We start from the raw sequence: 17,260 nt of genomic DNA on the forward strand, positions 1-17,260 counted from the left end.
CAGCATGTTCCATTTCTAATGACTTCTGTTCTTCCTTATCAGTCTAGCATAGCCGGAACCGTTCACTTATTATTTACAGAGCACAGTTTGGATTGCATCAAAGAGAGCTTCCACTCATCAAGCTGTTTCCTGGTATTAATTTAGCTCTTCCTCCCTACATCTGTAGCTAAAACAAGTTTCTGTAGTGCTCAAACTAAGGCTGGAAATAAGTAAAAAAGGCTTTGAGACATGGTGAGAATTTTCTTTTCTTTCTTTTCTTTTCTTTTCTTTTCTTTTCTTTTCTTTTCTTTTCTTTTCTTTTCTTTTCTTTTCTTTTCTTTTCTTTTCTTTTCTTTTCTTTTCTTTTCTTTTCTTTTCTTTTCTTTTCTTTTCTTTTCTTTTCTTTTCTTTTCTTTTCTTTTCTTTCCTTTCCTTTCCTTTCCTTTCCTTTCCTTTCCTTTCCTTTCCTTTCCTTTCCTTTCCTTTCCTTTCCTTTCCTTTCCTTTCCTTTCCTTTCCTTTCCTTTCCTTTCCTTTCCTTTCCTTTCCTTTCCTTTCCTTTCCTTTCCTTTCCTTTCCTTTCCTTTCCTTTTCTTTTTCTTTTCTATTTTATTTTTTTAAACACAAGGCCTACCTGGACACTGAAGGGCAGTACAGGGGATTCTTGGAGACTTCCAGGAGCAAATAGAGTCCCAAAGGCTTAAGTCTGAAGAGTGACCTTGTACACCAGTAGCAAGTTTGATTTCAAGGTAGATGGCTTGGGAAAAGCAGGCTTTGGGACGGGACCTGTTTTCAAGGCTGAGCAGGTTTAAGAGCTGATACGGCTGAGGGATGATTTCAGCAGTCTGCAGTCCAGTGCAACTGTTCTGTTTTGACTGGATTCATGCGCTACCTGATGGCTTCTAAGTCACTTTTATCTAGATAATAAGAGTCTGTGAACAGAGAGTCATTGACCCAGTAGATGCTCAAGGTTCTCAAATATTGAAATGCAGGCAGCTCAAAGCTAGACCTCACACCAACCTTTCTGAGCTGCCCAGCTTTCTGGGAGGCAATTTCACAACCACCTGAGGCTGATCTGAGACTATCCCACCACTGATAAAGGCATGTCCCTCTCCTTGCTACATGTGTGACTTTGCCAGCTCTGCATGGTAAATCATAGCAATTTACTAATTTAGGTGAACCTGGAAAACAAAACAAAACAAACAAACAAAACAAAAACAACAAAAAAAGCACAAACAAACAAACATGCAAAATGAAAAAACTTGAATCTGCAACTGACTTTTCATACAACAAAAAGGATGGCTCTTGTAGACTTTTGGGGTGTCCTGTGTACACATACAGGTAACAGACTGTTAGGCCCTATTTGCAAGTTTTCAGCTGCATTAGCCAGACAATGAGCATTATGCTATTAAGATACTACATACTCTTACATGAAAAGTGCATTTATATAATAGTGTTAGACTGATGGGAATTTTAGAGGGAGTTTAATGAGTCCTTTGAATACTGAGATTAGAAGGTGATTGCTGATTAAACCTGCGCATTGCTTTTCTTAAATGCTTAGATTTTCTTTCTGTCTCTAAGATGAATGGAAACTCTCTTCCAACTAGCTAGGCTGATTCCTAACTAATCCTTCTGCAACTCTCTTTATTGGTCTGATAACTGTATGTTCTTTCTTCCTAGTAAAAAATCTACACTGCAACTTCAAAATGCCTATAAAAGTATCAGTGGGTCAAACGTTTCCTTTGCAGATTTTGAACAATTATATCACTCAACAAATGGTACAGGCTGCTGAAGTAAAAATCCTGTTTAGAATTTTTTAGCTTGCTGATTTCATTACTTGTAGCAATTATAAAGAAGCAAGGCAAAAGATATACAGATTTATTGTGAGAACTGTCATTCTGGGAAAAAGAGGAATTAAGAAATTATCACTTTTTGTATCAGAACACCTATGACTTGAAAATATTATGTTAAAAAAAGCAATCCCATGTGAATAAATCAGTGTTTATTTTTCTTAAAGATCTGTTAAAATAGCAGTTTTTTAAAGAAAGAGATAATATATCTGCTATCACACAGATGTTGAAAAATACTCCTACTGTACTATTTTTATTCAGCTGTTACCTAGTACAAAAAACTCTAAATACTTACTGCAGTGCAAGTAATATAATAAAAATTTACCAGTATGTATTCCAAGTTATTCCCCAGTTAATATTTCTGTGGATAACTAGAGTAACAGTGTCCACTGCTGGCAAATCAGATAATTGCACTGTACATTAGAGCAATACACTGTTGACAGGTTTCAATAAATTTAGTCTTGATTGTGAGATATTTCATAATTTAGATTTGTAGAACTGTGTTGTAAAATCAGGTAGCTACTTTAGGAGTATTTCTGCTATTACTGCCAATAATAAATGCTAAGATATTTGAATAACCAGGAATGCCAGCAGGGTAACGTGAGTAGCATTGTGATATGTTTTTCAAGACTTAAAAATAATTGTAGTATTCATTATATTCTAACTGCCACATTATGAAAATTAAGGAAAAGATAACAAAAGTTGATGAACTCTGTCTTGATGTTCTAATCTATGAGAATAAAAAAAAAACAGGCAAGCATAAGTTGAATTTTAGGATTTGAGTGGGGTTTTTTGTTTTAGTTTTGGTGTTGTTCGGTTTGGTTGGTGGTGGCGGTTTGGTTTGGTTTGGTTTTTTGTGTTGTTGTTTTTAGGTCAAAGCATTCAGTACTGGTTTTGTTATATTTTTCTTAAACATATAAATGAAGTAGAGAAGAAATTTATGTTTCTATTTGGGAAGAAGTAAAATGGAAATATGCAGTTTGATATAGCAACTACCATTGTTAATGTTGAAACTAGCACTGAAGTAGACTGATTATCAAAGAGAGGAGGAAAAAAGCCTGGTATCTAAAAAGTGATTTTAATCAATATTCTCCTGGTATTTTTTGTAGTAGATAATATTTGTTTGCATCTGTTGCTTAACAATGGTATGTCAGTACAAAGAACATCTTTCAGTCAAGGAAAATAATACAGAGTGAAAGAAACATTAAGGGGAAAAAACCTACATTATCACATCAGATGCTCCCAGATATCTAGATTAACTAGAAAGTAAGGCATGCTTGTTCTCAAATACCTAAATCTGTCATTTATTTACTCCATTCAACAGAAATAGTAGACAATGCACTGAATTTTCTGTTTGTTTGGAAAGATGGAAACACAGCATATGGCTTTTTTAGAAAACATTAGTTTTGTCTGAACCCCAAAGGAATGAAGGGCAAAACCTCAGAGGAGATCAAGGCTTACCTATGGATCAATGTGTCATTAGCCTGTGCTGTTCTACATCTACTTTTTCTCCCTTCAGAGACTTACCTTCTCCTGGTTAGCAGTACCCAGAGAAATACTTTATTACCTCATGTCTGGAATAAGACAAGAACAGGATTTTAGCTTTCAGAGCTTTTTTCCTTGCAGATGTTTTGAAAATAATATCAAATAGATTGTGAAACAAAAATTATTTGAAAATAACTGGTACAAGAATTGTAAAAAAAGACAGACAACTATAAAAAAATTGTTTTCCTAAATTAATGACGCTGCCAATTATAGGTTAGATAATAGAAAATATATATATATATTTCTAAATTATTTACCAGGAAGTGTCCTTCACATTTTCTTACACTATAAAGTGGTATTTTGTGTGTATGCATGCAAGTGCACAGGTAGCCAGGTTCCAGTCCTTCCTGTCAGTGGTGAAAACCACTTTCTCTACTTATAGGATTATTTAATGCATTTCGGAGTCATCCTTCTGCTTCTCAAGCTGGTAATATACGTATGCCTCAGCTCACCCTGTCGCTTTCTGTTCAGCATTTTATTGTAATGAATATGATGTTCTTTTTCTCCTGGGTCTCTGTGAGATAACCAAATCCAACACCTGTCTTGTTCATAAAGTCAGAAATAGAACACTTTTTTTTTTTTTTTCTCACATCATCAAATGTTTTCATATCTGTTCTGAAGAAAGAAACCCTTACGTAAAGATTTAAAATTGATAATTTGGAGGACTGTAGAAAAATACTGTCAGTAAGCTTGGGATATACAGGTTTATAGGTTTATACAAACACACACACACACACACACACACATATATATATATATATATATATAAAAATTGAATTGTTTGGATGGGATTTTGGGTTTACTAATAATTTAAGACAGAAGATATAGATTCAGTGTCTAAGTTGGTATTTACACAGCATATCATGTGGAGGTAAGTTATTAACTTTTAAACTCTATTCAGATAAGGCATCTGAATGAAAATATCTCCTTATCAATTGCTGTAAGTTCTCATACATCCAAAAATACTCTCCCTATGTCTGAAATTTTTGTGTAAAATTTTCCCCATATTGATGTATTTTATACTTGTATATGTGGTGTGTTGTAAGTATACACTGATATTATTTATTTCATCAGCAAAAAACTAAAGGATTTGACCCCTCTATGAAGTTATCAGTTGAAACATAATAATCTAGTTAGCCTATAAATACTTTTATTGTGATGTAGGACGAAGTCCATGAAGGGATGTTCCCCTATGTGTATGCTACCGATGGCTACTTTTTTACAGGCCATGTTTATTTCTAGCATTTGTGCAGTGTTTATTTGTGATTATTCCAATCAAGAGATTGCAAGTAGGTTCATTGCAATCTCCTTAGCTTTTTTTGCTGTTTTAGGAGTAGGAAATGCTCACAGGACAGTATTGTCAGGCAGTTATAATAGCTGACACGTTGTCATTCTCTGACAGTTGTACTGATTCAAGGGGAAGTTCACTGTAGACACCAAATTTTTCAGTAATGGCATTCCTTTTGTTTCTGTAGAAAAAAATTAAGCAGACTCACATTACAGAGACTTTCAGTTACTTGGGAGAGTAATAGCAAAATGTGTTGCATGTTTCAGAAGTCAGGCAAAACAGAAGAAATTCCTGCTGTGGCTAGATAAGGAAATGCAACAGATGTTGTTTTAAGCTGTGTGTATAGGAAATTAATGAAGAAGCTCTCCACGCTGTTTTTAGGTCTCTAAATCTTAAACTGCTCTGTGCATCTGTGTGGGGGTTTTTTTGTTTTTCTTTAATAAAAGTTGCTGTTCTGGCTGGTGTCATAGGAGCCTTTTCTGAAGCACTCTGGTGGCAGATTTTCTGCTATTATCTTCAGTGAGAATAAAATAAGTGGTAATGTGTTTCTGTTGTTAGTAATTAAGAATCTCTCTTTAAGGGGACTATTTAATATTTAAAGTTAAACTCATATATGGATGTCACTGTAGAAACCACAATGTATTTTGGTTTTAATTACTTTCACAGATTTGTCCCTGAAAGTAATCTTATTTCTTTTTTTTTTTTTTTGTCATTGGTATTAAATGTTGTTCAGAAGAGATTTGTTGGAGAGAAGTTTTGGGTCTGAGTGAGCTATCCTGGAGAGCCTCGTATGATCTGTGTGCTGTTCAGATTCTCCTGTCAATCCAGCTGATGACTTTTGTTCACCTAGTCTCAAAAGAAGTAGTATCAGAAGCAGAGGACAGACAGAATGAGAACTAAGAAGACTCATGAAGGATTTCACAGGAGATGTGCTAATAGTCAGGATCTGTAATTGTGCGTCTCATCTTGCTGAAAGATCAATTGTTAAAAATAGCACAAGAATCTCCATTCATTTTACTTTTCCCTGTTAAGAATGAAGAGTTAGCCAATGGAATTGAGAATGAAACTAGAAGTAATTAGAGCAGGTATTTTTCTTGTCACAGCACTATTTGTGAGACCCATTACTATAGTATAATCGGTGCTAAATTTAAGAGAAGTAGAAAAGAAAAAGCAAAGCCAAAAAGAAAAAGCAAAACCACACAATTTGAGAATTATACTATTTCTAAAGAATAAGTGAATATCTATTAAGTTCTGTCATATTGGTCATCTACAAGACAGTTTTCTTCAGTATCCTAAATGAAATTGAATCCTTATCAGCATAGAGGTATTCAGTCCTTGAAGTTGCAGACATATCTGACATATCCCAGATGATGTGTGAAAGAAATATCACCGGTCAGTGCAGAAAAAATATTGCAGTAGCAAATCCATTGGCTCTGAGCTAACATAGTTATTCTTGCTTCCTTAAATGTTATGTATATTGGTGTTTATGTTTTCACAGTTCTCTGCATAATCAGTCATCTAATGTAGGACTTCCTTGCATGGTGGATTAGTTTATTCTAGTATGTACATTAATTATTTTTTAATGGTTCTTCCAGTAATGTAGATACAATGCCTATGAAGAAGCTGGATAAATATGTGTGGTACTTTAAAGAACATACTGGAAGCTTTCTTCTCTCTTATTTAAAGGGATTCACTTGGCCTGTTTAAACAGTTGACTACATGCGACCTCCTACGTATTCATTGAATTTTAATAGGTATGAGTTTGGCTCCTTGAGTGCCTTGTGAATGCTGAGACTGAAAGCTGAGTTATTTTGACATAGAACAGTGTAAAAACATAGATATCCAAATTCTCTCAAGTATATTAGCATGTTTAAGAAACTTGGTTCTTAATACTCTTAAAAGTCTAACCACCCAGCATCAAGTGTTGAAGGTGTTAAGGATTTTAAATTGCAGTGCTTCACAGTTCATTGTCTTCTAAAAAGTTACAGTGATTTATGAGAATTATACCCAGATTAACATACCAGAATATGTAAACTGAACTAATTTAAACTGTTTAAAGCTCATCACATAGTCATACTAGTTTTATTATGAGCATAGAATGAACTTAAACTATCTGAAAAGGGATTCCTTATCTATGACTTATTATGTTCACACTGATATCATCATGACATATATGACCTTTTATGTAGACAAACATTTTTCTACGTTGTTAATCTTTTAAATAAGTAAGTACCTACCAAGCTAAGAGTAAGCCCTAGACCATATTTCTTTCATCTTGTTCAAGTAGTTAAGTAGAACTCTTGTTCTACCTTTGCTCCCCAAGAAAAGAAAATCAGGAACTGGAAGATGCTGTTGCTTCCCAACACCCACCCTCTCTCCTATACATACACATTGTACACTCTGGGCACCTATCAGTTTGTAGTTATATGAATAATCCTATTTGTAGAACTGTATCACACTTTCTTGTGATACCATTATGTGGGAGTGAAGGAATCTTAGTATGCAAATTGAATTCTGACACTTGAATTATGGTCCACCAAAATTACCAGCAACTTTCAGTAAATTTTGGATCAGTATCAACAAGTGTTCAGAATCACAACATTAGCAAGAAACAGGACTTTGGTAATCAGTCTGCTGTCTTATCAAAAATACTACAAAGTTGATTGGATTAATCCATTAAAATTTATTAAAAAAAATATTTTTTCACTGCTGAGATATCTCTTCTTGGGATGACATTAAATTTTACCAATGGCTCAGATGTACTCTTATGCAATTGTTATGCCTAAATTCGTACTTTTATGTCTAGAGTAGCCTTTCCAGCTTGAATGGAAGTTTAAGGAGTAAGGTATTAATCTTGTTTGCAAGTACAGCGCACACCATCTTCCAAAAAAAAAAAAAAAAAAAAAGAAAAAGCCTTTTTAGGAACACAGAATGATCTTCAGCTCTTCAGAGTCTGGAAGAACATCTAGATTCACAATACTTTACTGATAGTTTCTGGGATATAAAATAGGTACCATATTCTAGAGTATTTACCTGGACAAGTGAGCTGTCTGTGCCTACTGTTGGCAAGTAAGTGCAATAAAAACATTACTAGAGCTCATGAAACTATAACATGTTCAGTAGAAATGTAATAATGTGGCATTTTACACTTCTAGAAAATCTATGTATAAAGGACTTCAGGGTATTTTTTTAGGGTTTGATTTTGTTTGGTTTAGTTTGGTTTCTTCTTGATATGAGGAATGGTTTCAGGATATCTAGGAGGAGAAAATGTGGGTGGAGTGTGTGTATGTGGGAACATACCTGTAGAAAGACATTTTTGTTTATATTGAAATGGTTTATGAAAGGAAGAACTCTGTAGAGTTTTCATGTTTGCACTGATCAAAAATTACTCTGTAGCTCGTAACTCTAGCCAACCTAATGCAAAGCAAACATAATGAAACCACAAACTTTAAACCATAAGAATGACATTTCTGATTCTGTAAACTTTGTAGCCTATGGATCTAGGTTAGGACAGAATATAAAGCATGGAATCTTATTTTTCCAAATGGAAGCTCATACAAAAGCATTTAATGTATCAGTAGTAAATGTATATACACAAATATTAATTGTGTATATTTCAATATTAAACTTTGCTGCCTGAAAACAACAGCACATTGTAATTTACATTTTGAATTAGATGAGATGAAATATGGTTTGATCCTCAGTAATAAAGAAAACAAAAAGGAATAATCATGTTTCATAGCCTAGAATATAATAAATCAAGTATTGTATGCACACTTTATATCTGTTGAATGTTGCCATGTAAAATTATCATAGAATGGTTTAGGTTGGAAGGACTTTAAAGATCACCTAGTTCCAACCTCACCCTGCTGTGGCAGGGACGCCTTCCATTAGACCAGGTCGCTCAAAACCCCATCCAACTTGTCCTTGAGTACTCCCAGGGGTGGGGCATCCATAACTTCTCTGGGCAATCTGTTCCAGTGTCTCAGCACACTCAGAGTGAATAAATTCATTCAGGCAAGTAATTTTAAAGGTTCTAAAACATTTTTGCTTCAGAAAACTCCCAAGATCCATGATAAATTAGTAGATAGAAATGAACAGATGGGGAAAAAAGAATCAATCCCTTCACCCACTCTTTTGCTTTTAATCACTTGTTTTCATATCCAGAGTTTTGTTAACCAGAAATAAAATTCTATTTTAATGTAGCAGATGTTATAACTAAGGTATTTCCATTTTTCCTAAATGTGTAAACTTATGCAATTACTAGTCTTTAAGGTAGCAGATATGTTAATACTTCTACAATCTGTTAACAAAACCTTCACTTTTACTAGAATTGCACACATTTTATCACAGGTTAAGACAGCAGATGGCTCTCTTGAGTTTTCTTTGCAAAACCTCAAGCTGTAAACAACTGCTCTGCATTTCTGAGATGCAAGTAGAAAGCTATTGTTTTTGATCTCTGGAGTAAGAAGCACGTTTTTTCTTGTCTATAGCCATACTGCCCATTTTCACTTTAATTCTTTCCTTTCTTTGCCATCACCCCAAGCATCAAACCATTGAGAAATGTCAGTGTGTTTTGGAAAAGGCACAGTATTTGAAGGAAACTGTGGGAAAGGAAGTAGAGTAGTAGATAGTATATAGTGAATAGTGTCACTGGATAATGTAAAGAGGTCCTACCAGCAAAAGAAAATGTGGAATCTACCTCTTTTTGAAGAGAGTTTCTCATGCAAAAATTAGGGCTCTATGTGTTCCACTCGTAAATTCCCCCCAGAATCAAAGACAGTGGAGGGTTGGCATTTGATTCACTTTACTCCCTCTCATTCATTCCTTTGTTTGGAGCCAGGTGGAACAGGACACTTTGGGCTGCCTCCTGTCACCTCCTGCTCCGGCGGCGCAGGGGATGCCCCAGGGATGCGCGAGTCGCGCCTCTCTGCCGCTGTCCATGGTGCTGACGACAGAGACGGGCTGGGGCTCATACAGAATCGGGACAAGGGAGGTCTCACTGGGGTGGCATTTGAAGGAGCTCTTCAGTCTTGACGAGCCTTAAGGAAGGCAACATCTTGTCTTGTGCTTTGCTGAGAAGTATGGAAAAGGGAAGCAGTGTGCAAAACTACTACAGTGAAATTTAAATAAATAAATAAACAAACCCTCTCTGTCTAATTGCATTAGCTAAGGTAATTGTGACCGTTGTAAGGAAATTGCTGCTTTGTAAAAAATTGCCAGGCAGAAAATCCAAGGCGAATGTTTTAGTTGAGTCTCTTTAGAGACACTTTTAAATAGAATTAAAATGTATTACCCAGATCCGATTGTGCACGTTCTGCTCCTCGTTGGTCTAGTATTTAATACAAAATCCCTGTACAAGGGAGTTCCTACCATACATTTTGCCCTCTATATAAAAATAGCCCTTTGTAGATTAAAGGATTTAGGGAAATAATGGTCAGTATTAGAGATGCTGAAGCCTCTGCTGAAACAAGAATCTATTCTTACCTATGATGATCTGTATTGCAAAGCAGTGAATTATTCTGGATGGATATTTACACTTCAAAGCTTGTTTTTGTGAAGAACCATCTAACAAGACATCAGAATACTCTGAAAACAGTATAAGTACATCTACTGTAAATTTAATGTAAAAGAGTAAATATATATTTATTGCATGATATTTCCCTGTGTGCAGATCTGTCCCTCTTTATAGGATAACTCAGCATTCTTTTCTGTGTTGCTGCTAGCTTCCTTTTTCTGCTTTCCTCTGTTTAGTTATAACTTCAGGAAGTTTCACCATCAGGCTGGCCGAAAGTAAATCTGGAAAACATTGAGCCTTATTTGAAAAAGGAAAAGACCCAACAGAAAAAGATGAAATAAATGAGACATATTTTACATAGTATATATTATCTGCAGTGTATTGTGAACTCCTCGGGGCATAGACTCCTTAGGAATTCTCTGTCTAACATGCTTGGCTGGTGCTTGCTCAAGTGCTCCAAGACGTATACAATGACAAAAAAAAAAAAGAAAGAAAGAAATAATTTTACATAGTGCTGATGATCAATAAATCTACCTACTGCAGCTTATTTGTGAGAGCCCTGTGGATTTCCTTTGGTATTTCTGAAACCTCAGAAATCAGTTCACGTTCCGACCTAAAAGTCTATTTGTGCTATAGTCCTTTCTCCCAAAGAGTGTGTCTTGCTTTGGGTGGAAGGTCTCTTCAGCCTCGTAGGTGTGTTTCCAGCTTCCCCGTCCTGGGAACGGGGACAGGAACCGGTGTCACCACTGGGTGCGGAGGCAGGAACCGTCCGCTGGCAGCCAGTGTGAGGGAGGTGGCGAGAAGGTGGGTGCGAGGGTGGCTCGATGTGCCGGGGTGGACGGCAGAAGGTCGGGAGGGCCATGAGCCCGTCCGACAGCGACCCGCGCCCTCCTCTCCCGAAGGGAGGGAGCCCGGCACGAAGCCATCCGGAAAGATAAGGGGGAGCAGAGGCACCTGGTGGCCGATCGGCCGGGAACCCGCTTGTTCCCACCAGAAAACCGCATCGGCAACACCCCTTCCCTCCGCCCTTCGCCCCCTTTTGCTTTATTCTCCTGCCTTTCCGCCGTCCCTCCTCCACTCTCTGCACCCTCGCCGCCCCTCGCCTTGGGGAGGACAGAAAAAGCTCCAGCGGTGCGTGCCTCTGTGTGTGTGTGTGTGTGCATGCGTGTGTGTGTGTGTGTGTAGGGGAGGCTGGAGCGGGGTGGGACTGAAGAGCCGTGATTACAGCTCTCCCCGGAGAAGAAGATTGCTCTCTCCAGATGCTGATTTCTGAAAGCACTTGGCAATCATCAGGCGGGAGCCTGCAAAAGGCGGCGGTAGCCACCCCGGCCGCGGCGATGGCAGCGGCGGGCGAGCGGGCGGCGGCGCGGGGCTGAGGGGCAGCCCAGGGAGGAGACGCTGCCGGCGGGACCCGACCCGACCGAGCGCGGCTCTGCCCCGAGTCCCGCTCGCTCCGCTCCGCGCCGCCAGCCCTCCCGCAGACACCCACGGCCCGAGCAGGTGCCCCTGCACCGGGGCAGGGCGGGAGGGGCGGCGGGGCACCCATGCGGTGACCCGCGGCGGCAGCAGCTCCCGCGGGGCTCAGGGCGGGGGTGCCCCGCTGCAGCCGCGCCTCGGGCCAGAGGAGGCTCCCGCTTGCCCGCACCTCCGGGGATGGGTCCCCGCCGGGGCTGAGAGCCCCGCCGCTGCCCTCCCTGCTGTCCGTCGCGGCGCCGGCCGACGTGGGCGAGCCGGTGAGCAGCCATGGCAGCGGCCATCGCCAGCGGCTTGATCCGCCAGAAGCGTCAGGCGAGGGAGCAGCACTGGGACCGGCCCTCGGCCAGCAGGAGGCGGAACAGCCCCAGCAAGAACCGTGGGCTCTGCAACGGCAACCTGGTGGACATTTTCTCCAAGGTCCGCATCTTCGGGCTCAAGAAGAGGCGGTTGCGGCGCCAAGGTGCGTCCCTGTGTCCGGGTCCGCCCGTGGGGATTCCCGGGGGGGCGGGAGGGAACGGGGCAACCTGTGGCCAGAAACTTCCCGGGCCGTTCGCCTCCGTGGCGGGAGTCGACAAACGCCGTCCCCGCTCCTGTCAGCGGGAGGCTCCAGGCTCCCTGTTAGCGGGCGATGGGCTCCGCGGGATGAGGGGCGCGGCGGCCCCGTGGCCCCTGGGTTGGGACCCCCGTCTTGCCGGCTGGGCAGGCAGCTGCCTGCCTGCCTGCTTCGCCGCCCCGCCCGAGGTGTCGCGGCCGGCGGGTCCCAGCCGCCCAGGGCTCAGGTGTCTGTCACGGCAGGTGAGCTCCGGGGCAGGAAGCCCCTCTGGGAAGGCGGCCCGCATGTCGAGGAGTGAGCCCTGCCCGTCTCCCCACGTGTCCCTATCTCACCCGTGTTTTTGTTTAAAGGACAAACAGCACACAGCGGGAAAGCCTTTTCATTGTCTAGTGTCTTTTGCCAGTCCCTTCTTGAGCCGCTGGCTTGGCTTTGGTAGGCGTAGCCTGGCCGTAATGCAGAGGTCCTGCTCCCAGCTTCCCGGTGACTTCCCAGTCACCAAAGTAAGAGGTAACAGCATTGACTGTCAGCTGTGGGAGTGTTGGTCTGCGTCCCAGTGAGTGCCCAGTCACAGGTCTGTCTGCTCCTGCCCATCTGCATCAGGGCCGCTTCATATAGACCAGCAAGTTTTGCAGGCAGTTCTTCTTTGGGGTCGATGGCCAGTAGTCAACAGAGAGGAATAAAACTAGTACCATGGTGACTGCATTTGATCAGTACTTTGTATTAAAAACAGAGAAATAAAATAAGTTAACTGATATACTGATATTGCAATGACTTATTGATTGATTGATTGATTGATTGATTCATTCTTTCTGTGGTATTTAACTCAATATTCAACAGTGTTCAGAAATTATGATGACTTACTTTGTACTGGTCCCCAGGAAACACATAGTTCTGGAACAAAGGGATTGTATAGTGAACAGTAAAAACATTAAGTATCACTCAAAAAGTAGCTAATATCTACCAGTCAATGGTAAAGTACAAGCCACACTGTTACATTAGAGAATGCCACCATGTGTTGTAGCTTGTTGTGTATACTATAGGTCTTCTTTAGGTTGGGTCAGAAGATAATTTTAAGAAACAAAATCAGTGATCTGTCTTGCTTGATCCTTCCTGCTTTTTTTCATGCTTTGTACTTGAAATAGCATGAATTAACAAAATCCATACCATTTTATTTTTACATGTTTTTATTACTATAAGGATTATTTCTTGTGATTCTTAATGCAAGCTAAATCTTGCGATTTTTATATAGTACAGTGACACAGGGAAGATGAGCGAGAACACGTCACTGGCAAAATCTATGGTCCTTTATTTTTAGGCAGTCTGCATGTGTGCTTAAGAAGAAGACTAGAGTAGCTGGTTTCTGATGGTGCATTCATATGTGTGATAGTTGTTGATGAAAACAAGTTTAGGGGTATTTGGTAACTGAGCAATTGTTCTTGACCACCTGTGAAGTCTTATCTGGGGAAAGCTCTGTATTTGACTATATTATGGTTTGAGGAGGAGATGACTGTCTCACAGCACCGAGATGCCAAATATTTTCTTAGGTTGGAAGGGGCTTTAAAGAGACTTCTGAACTCATTCTTTTTCATTCATTCATTTTTTGTAAGGGACTTTGTGACATTCTTGAATAAAAGAACTCCATTAGAATTTAACTTAACTGTAACCCACACCATTGGACAGATTATTTCAGGAAGAATAATCAGAACAAGGGATACTGAGTCTATATTCTCTAAGAATCCTTCAAATTGAGACATGGTGCTATTTATCCATTGATTTACATTAAGGTCTCAAAATTACTGTTCACCTGCAAGAATTCCTGCTGAAAAAAGTACTGTCATGCCTTTCACTGTGTATGTTCATGATGCATAAAGTGATATATGGAGTACCTGTGGATTCAAAGTTGCATGCTATTTAGGAGGGAAACCGAAGAAGCAATAAAGCAGAAGTCATTATTTAAACATCTTATGTGGAGTAATTTATAATAAATAATAATTTGGAAAAAACACATTTTAGAAGAGTGTTTTACTTAAAAGTACCTTATATGAGTTACAAAAGGAACATTTATCAGAGTCTCTTTTTAGGTTTCCTAAACTGAGTTAAACAACCACTGAATTCTTCACTGAAATCACACTGTCAAACCCATTAAAATAAGTCTTGGCCAAGCAAAATAGCATGTATTTCAAAACATCTTTTGTCAGAAAGGTGCTATGGGATTTTGACAAATAAACCTTGTGTAAATGATATACAGAGTGTCATGAGAACATTGTGAAAAATGAGCTCACTAAGATTTGATAAACCATCCATAGCATTTTTGTACAATTCAATGGAAGAGTAGAAGTATCTTTAAAATATTTGTTATGTAGAGCAGTAAAAGCTAGACTGTATTGCTCAAGGAATAAAGAAGTGTTTTGCCTTGTACTTATATATGAAAAATAAGTGTCTTTCAATCTTTGAAACAGGCAGGCAGCAAAAACTAGTGATGATGCTTTTTAAATCAAAATATACATTTACTCTTGTACATATGTATGTATGTGAATTAGATAGATGTACATAATGTATGAACACTTACCAAAATGTTAGAAAACTTTTGAAAATATTATTTATTTTTCAGTTCTTCTTAAAAAATGCCTTTTAGTGCTGTTCTTGTTCAGTGGGATTTATTTGTGAAACATGAAGTTACTGCAAATACATAACATGATAAAATCATATGTATCCTCAAGTGAATATAATTTTTTTCTGTCATTGTGACTAATTTTCTGTTCATGATCCTTCCTTTAGGGCCATACTAAAATATCAACAGAAGTGCGTTTTGGGAGATTAACATTTTAGGAAGGGCAGCATTAAAGATACATCCAGGAGTTCACTCAGGGTAGAAGGTAGTATTTGTATTTGCTTATATATTGGCTGTAATGGCAGACACAATGGCAATTTAAACCAGCTTTTCTAAAACTTTGATTAATGAATTAAACTGGCAAAATGATTTCTGTGGAAAACTTGTCTAATAATCTACTGAGTGGATGAAACCATTTTCATCTACCAGACAGCTTTGATTCATATTGTTTAGTATTATGATATTTCAAATTTATTTCATCTTTATTTTATTTTATTCTACCTGTCATCTGATGAAGAAATCACTGTCATTAATTTCTGAATAGCCACAAAGCCAGGATCTTGCCTGACACTGATGCCAGACATCAATCAATTATGAATCATCCTCTCCTGGAACAGAGGTTGTTCAGTCATAATGGCTTAATGTATGTTAATATAATCAGTAATGGGACAATCGACAGACAAGGTTTTGAATCTTTTTATGAATAACCTTATATAACCTGGGGCTACCCAATAAAAAGAAAAAAATAAACGTCAGTTCTTCACCTTGTGCAACTACAGTGCAGAGACATTAAAAACATATGCTTGTCACTAGTGCAAATTCAAACTTCTTAGCCTATATTTTCATTTACATATCTAGCTTCTTTCCTAATCTGAATAATCGTCATTTGGTTAATTAGGTCCTTTGAGAGTATTCTACTGGAAAATACTCAACATTTAAATGTATTAAAAACCAAGTGTGATGTTTACTGTTTCTATGTGCTAATGCCACATTAAGACTTCAAAATTCATACACGGCGTGTATGAATTTTAGAATGATTTGGCCTCTGATTTTCTACATTAATATTTATGAGAGAGACCTAGGGAACATGTTCAGAAAATGCCCTGATTAGATTTTCTTGCCTCTACAAAGGGAATTTAATTCTCCAAAGAAACCATTTTTGGAAAATTCCTCAGTATATCAGCTAATGTTTTGCGGCAGACATGGGAGTGGCCCATAATCTCAGACGTAAGTTAATTCCCCATATACATAGTGCCTTAAGTAGTTCTTAGTTCTCCTACTTGTGGAATGATGTAAGAGGAACCAAAATGGAGATCTGTGCACACAGGTGTGCATGCCTCCTTTCCCAAAACTTAAGAAATCCCATTGAATCCCAGTCATTTAGCACTAGCCTCAGATAACTGGGCTTCCTCAAAGTTTCAGTGGACCAAAACCTGGAGCTTTGCTTTCCTGTGTGACTGTCCTCAGAATTAATTCTTCTTGGAAGTTCATTAAAGCCCACAGCTACTGCATTGTATAGAAGCAAGACTATTTTTTTGGGTGTTGAACTGATGTTGCTTATTCTTCACTACTTTTCTTCATGTGAAACAGATTAACCCCCAACCCTTTTGGAACTACAAACCCAGTGTTAACAGTATATATAAAAAACCAAATTTTCTTTTTTTTTTTTTTTCTTTCATTGCTGCTAATCTGTTCAAAGAACTGATCATCACAAATTAAAAAATGTGTTAGTATGCTATTTATCATGGTAAAATACTCTACGCATACTTAAAAATCATTTTTAAATATGTGGTTTGCTAGACTCAGTGTCAAGATTTCCTTGCATTCAATATTTCACATAGACCCTATGCTTGCTAAGGGAGTCTTTAAGAAGAAATGTAGTAATGTCTGGATTGTAATTCTCTTATTCTGAGCTGGTCTTGGCAGCTCTACAAGTGATGAATGAGAAGGTTTTGAGAGGAAATAGGGAAAAAGAACTTTAAGTTGATAACATAATTGTTGGGACTATTGATTTTTGGAAAGATCTCAAATATGGGTGATAGAATACTGGACATTTAACATACATGTAGTGCTCTACTACAGTTATTTCAGAATATCTCTTATTTTAATGTAAACTGAGTAGAAAAACTTAACTACACCCAAGTTTGGTACTGGTTGCAAGTTAAGATTTATTGAAATTTCTTGGAGGCTTCACAGCTGTTTTGGCTTGAATTCCTTGCTTGTTTTGTCTACAAAGTGCTATGTTGTTTGGGGGGGTGTTTGTTCAATTCTTTCTTCCTGATAAGCACTGGTTTGCATTGATTTGCCTCAGGAAGTTTGCATATATGGAGGATATGTGAAACTGGAGGAACCCAAATTTCACTTTTCTTTTATACAAATATTGCTTTTCACTACCCTCACTTGACAACTGGAGATTTAACTCTTCATTAGCAAATGAACTC

General features: G+C 38.6%; 1 protein-coding gene across 3 annotated transcripts in view; it reads left to right on the forward strand.

Moving 5' to 3' along the window:
* Window positions 1-17,260, forward strand: part of FGF14 (fibroblast growth factor 14) — a gene marked incomplete at its 5' end in the record, with an annotated part of 408,369 nt that overhangs the window by 266,094 nt on the left and 125,015 nt on the right. The window contains one exon of one of the 3 annotated variants that reach the window (XM_082073906.1): window positions 11,923-12,115. The exons of the other annotated variants lie outside the window; for them this stretch is intronic. Within the exon in view, the coding sequence (XP_081930032.1) occupies window positions 11,923-12,115 (193 nt within the window). Of the gene's footprint in view, window positions 1-11,922; window positions 12,116-17,260 lie in introns of those variants that run through there. 3 annotated transcript variants of the gene reach the window in all.

Source organism: Streptopelia decaocto (assembly GCF_964273445.1).
Source record: "Streptopelia decaocto genome assembly, chromosome: 1".
NCBI classification, from domain to species: domain Eukaryota; kingdom Metazoa; phylum Chordata; class Aves; order Columbiformes; family Columbidae; genus Streptopelia; species Streptopelia decaocto.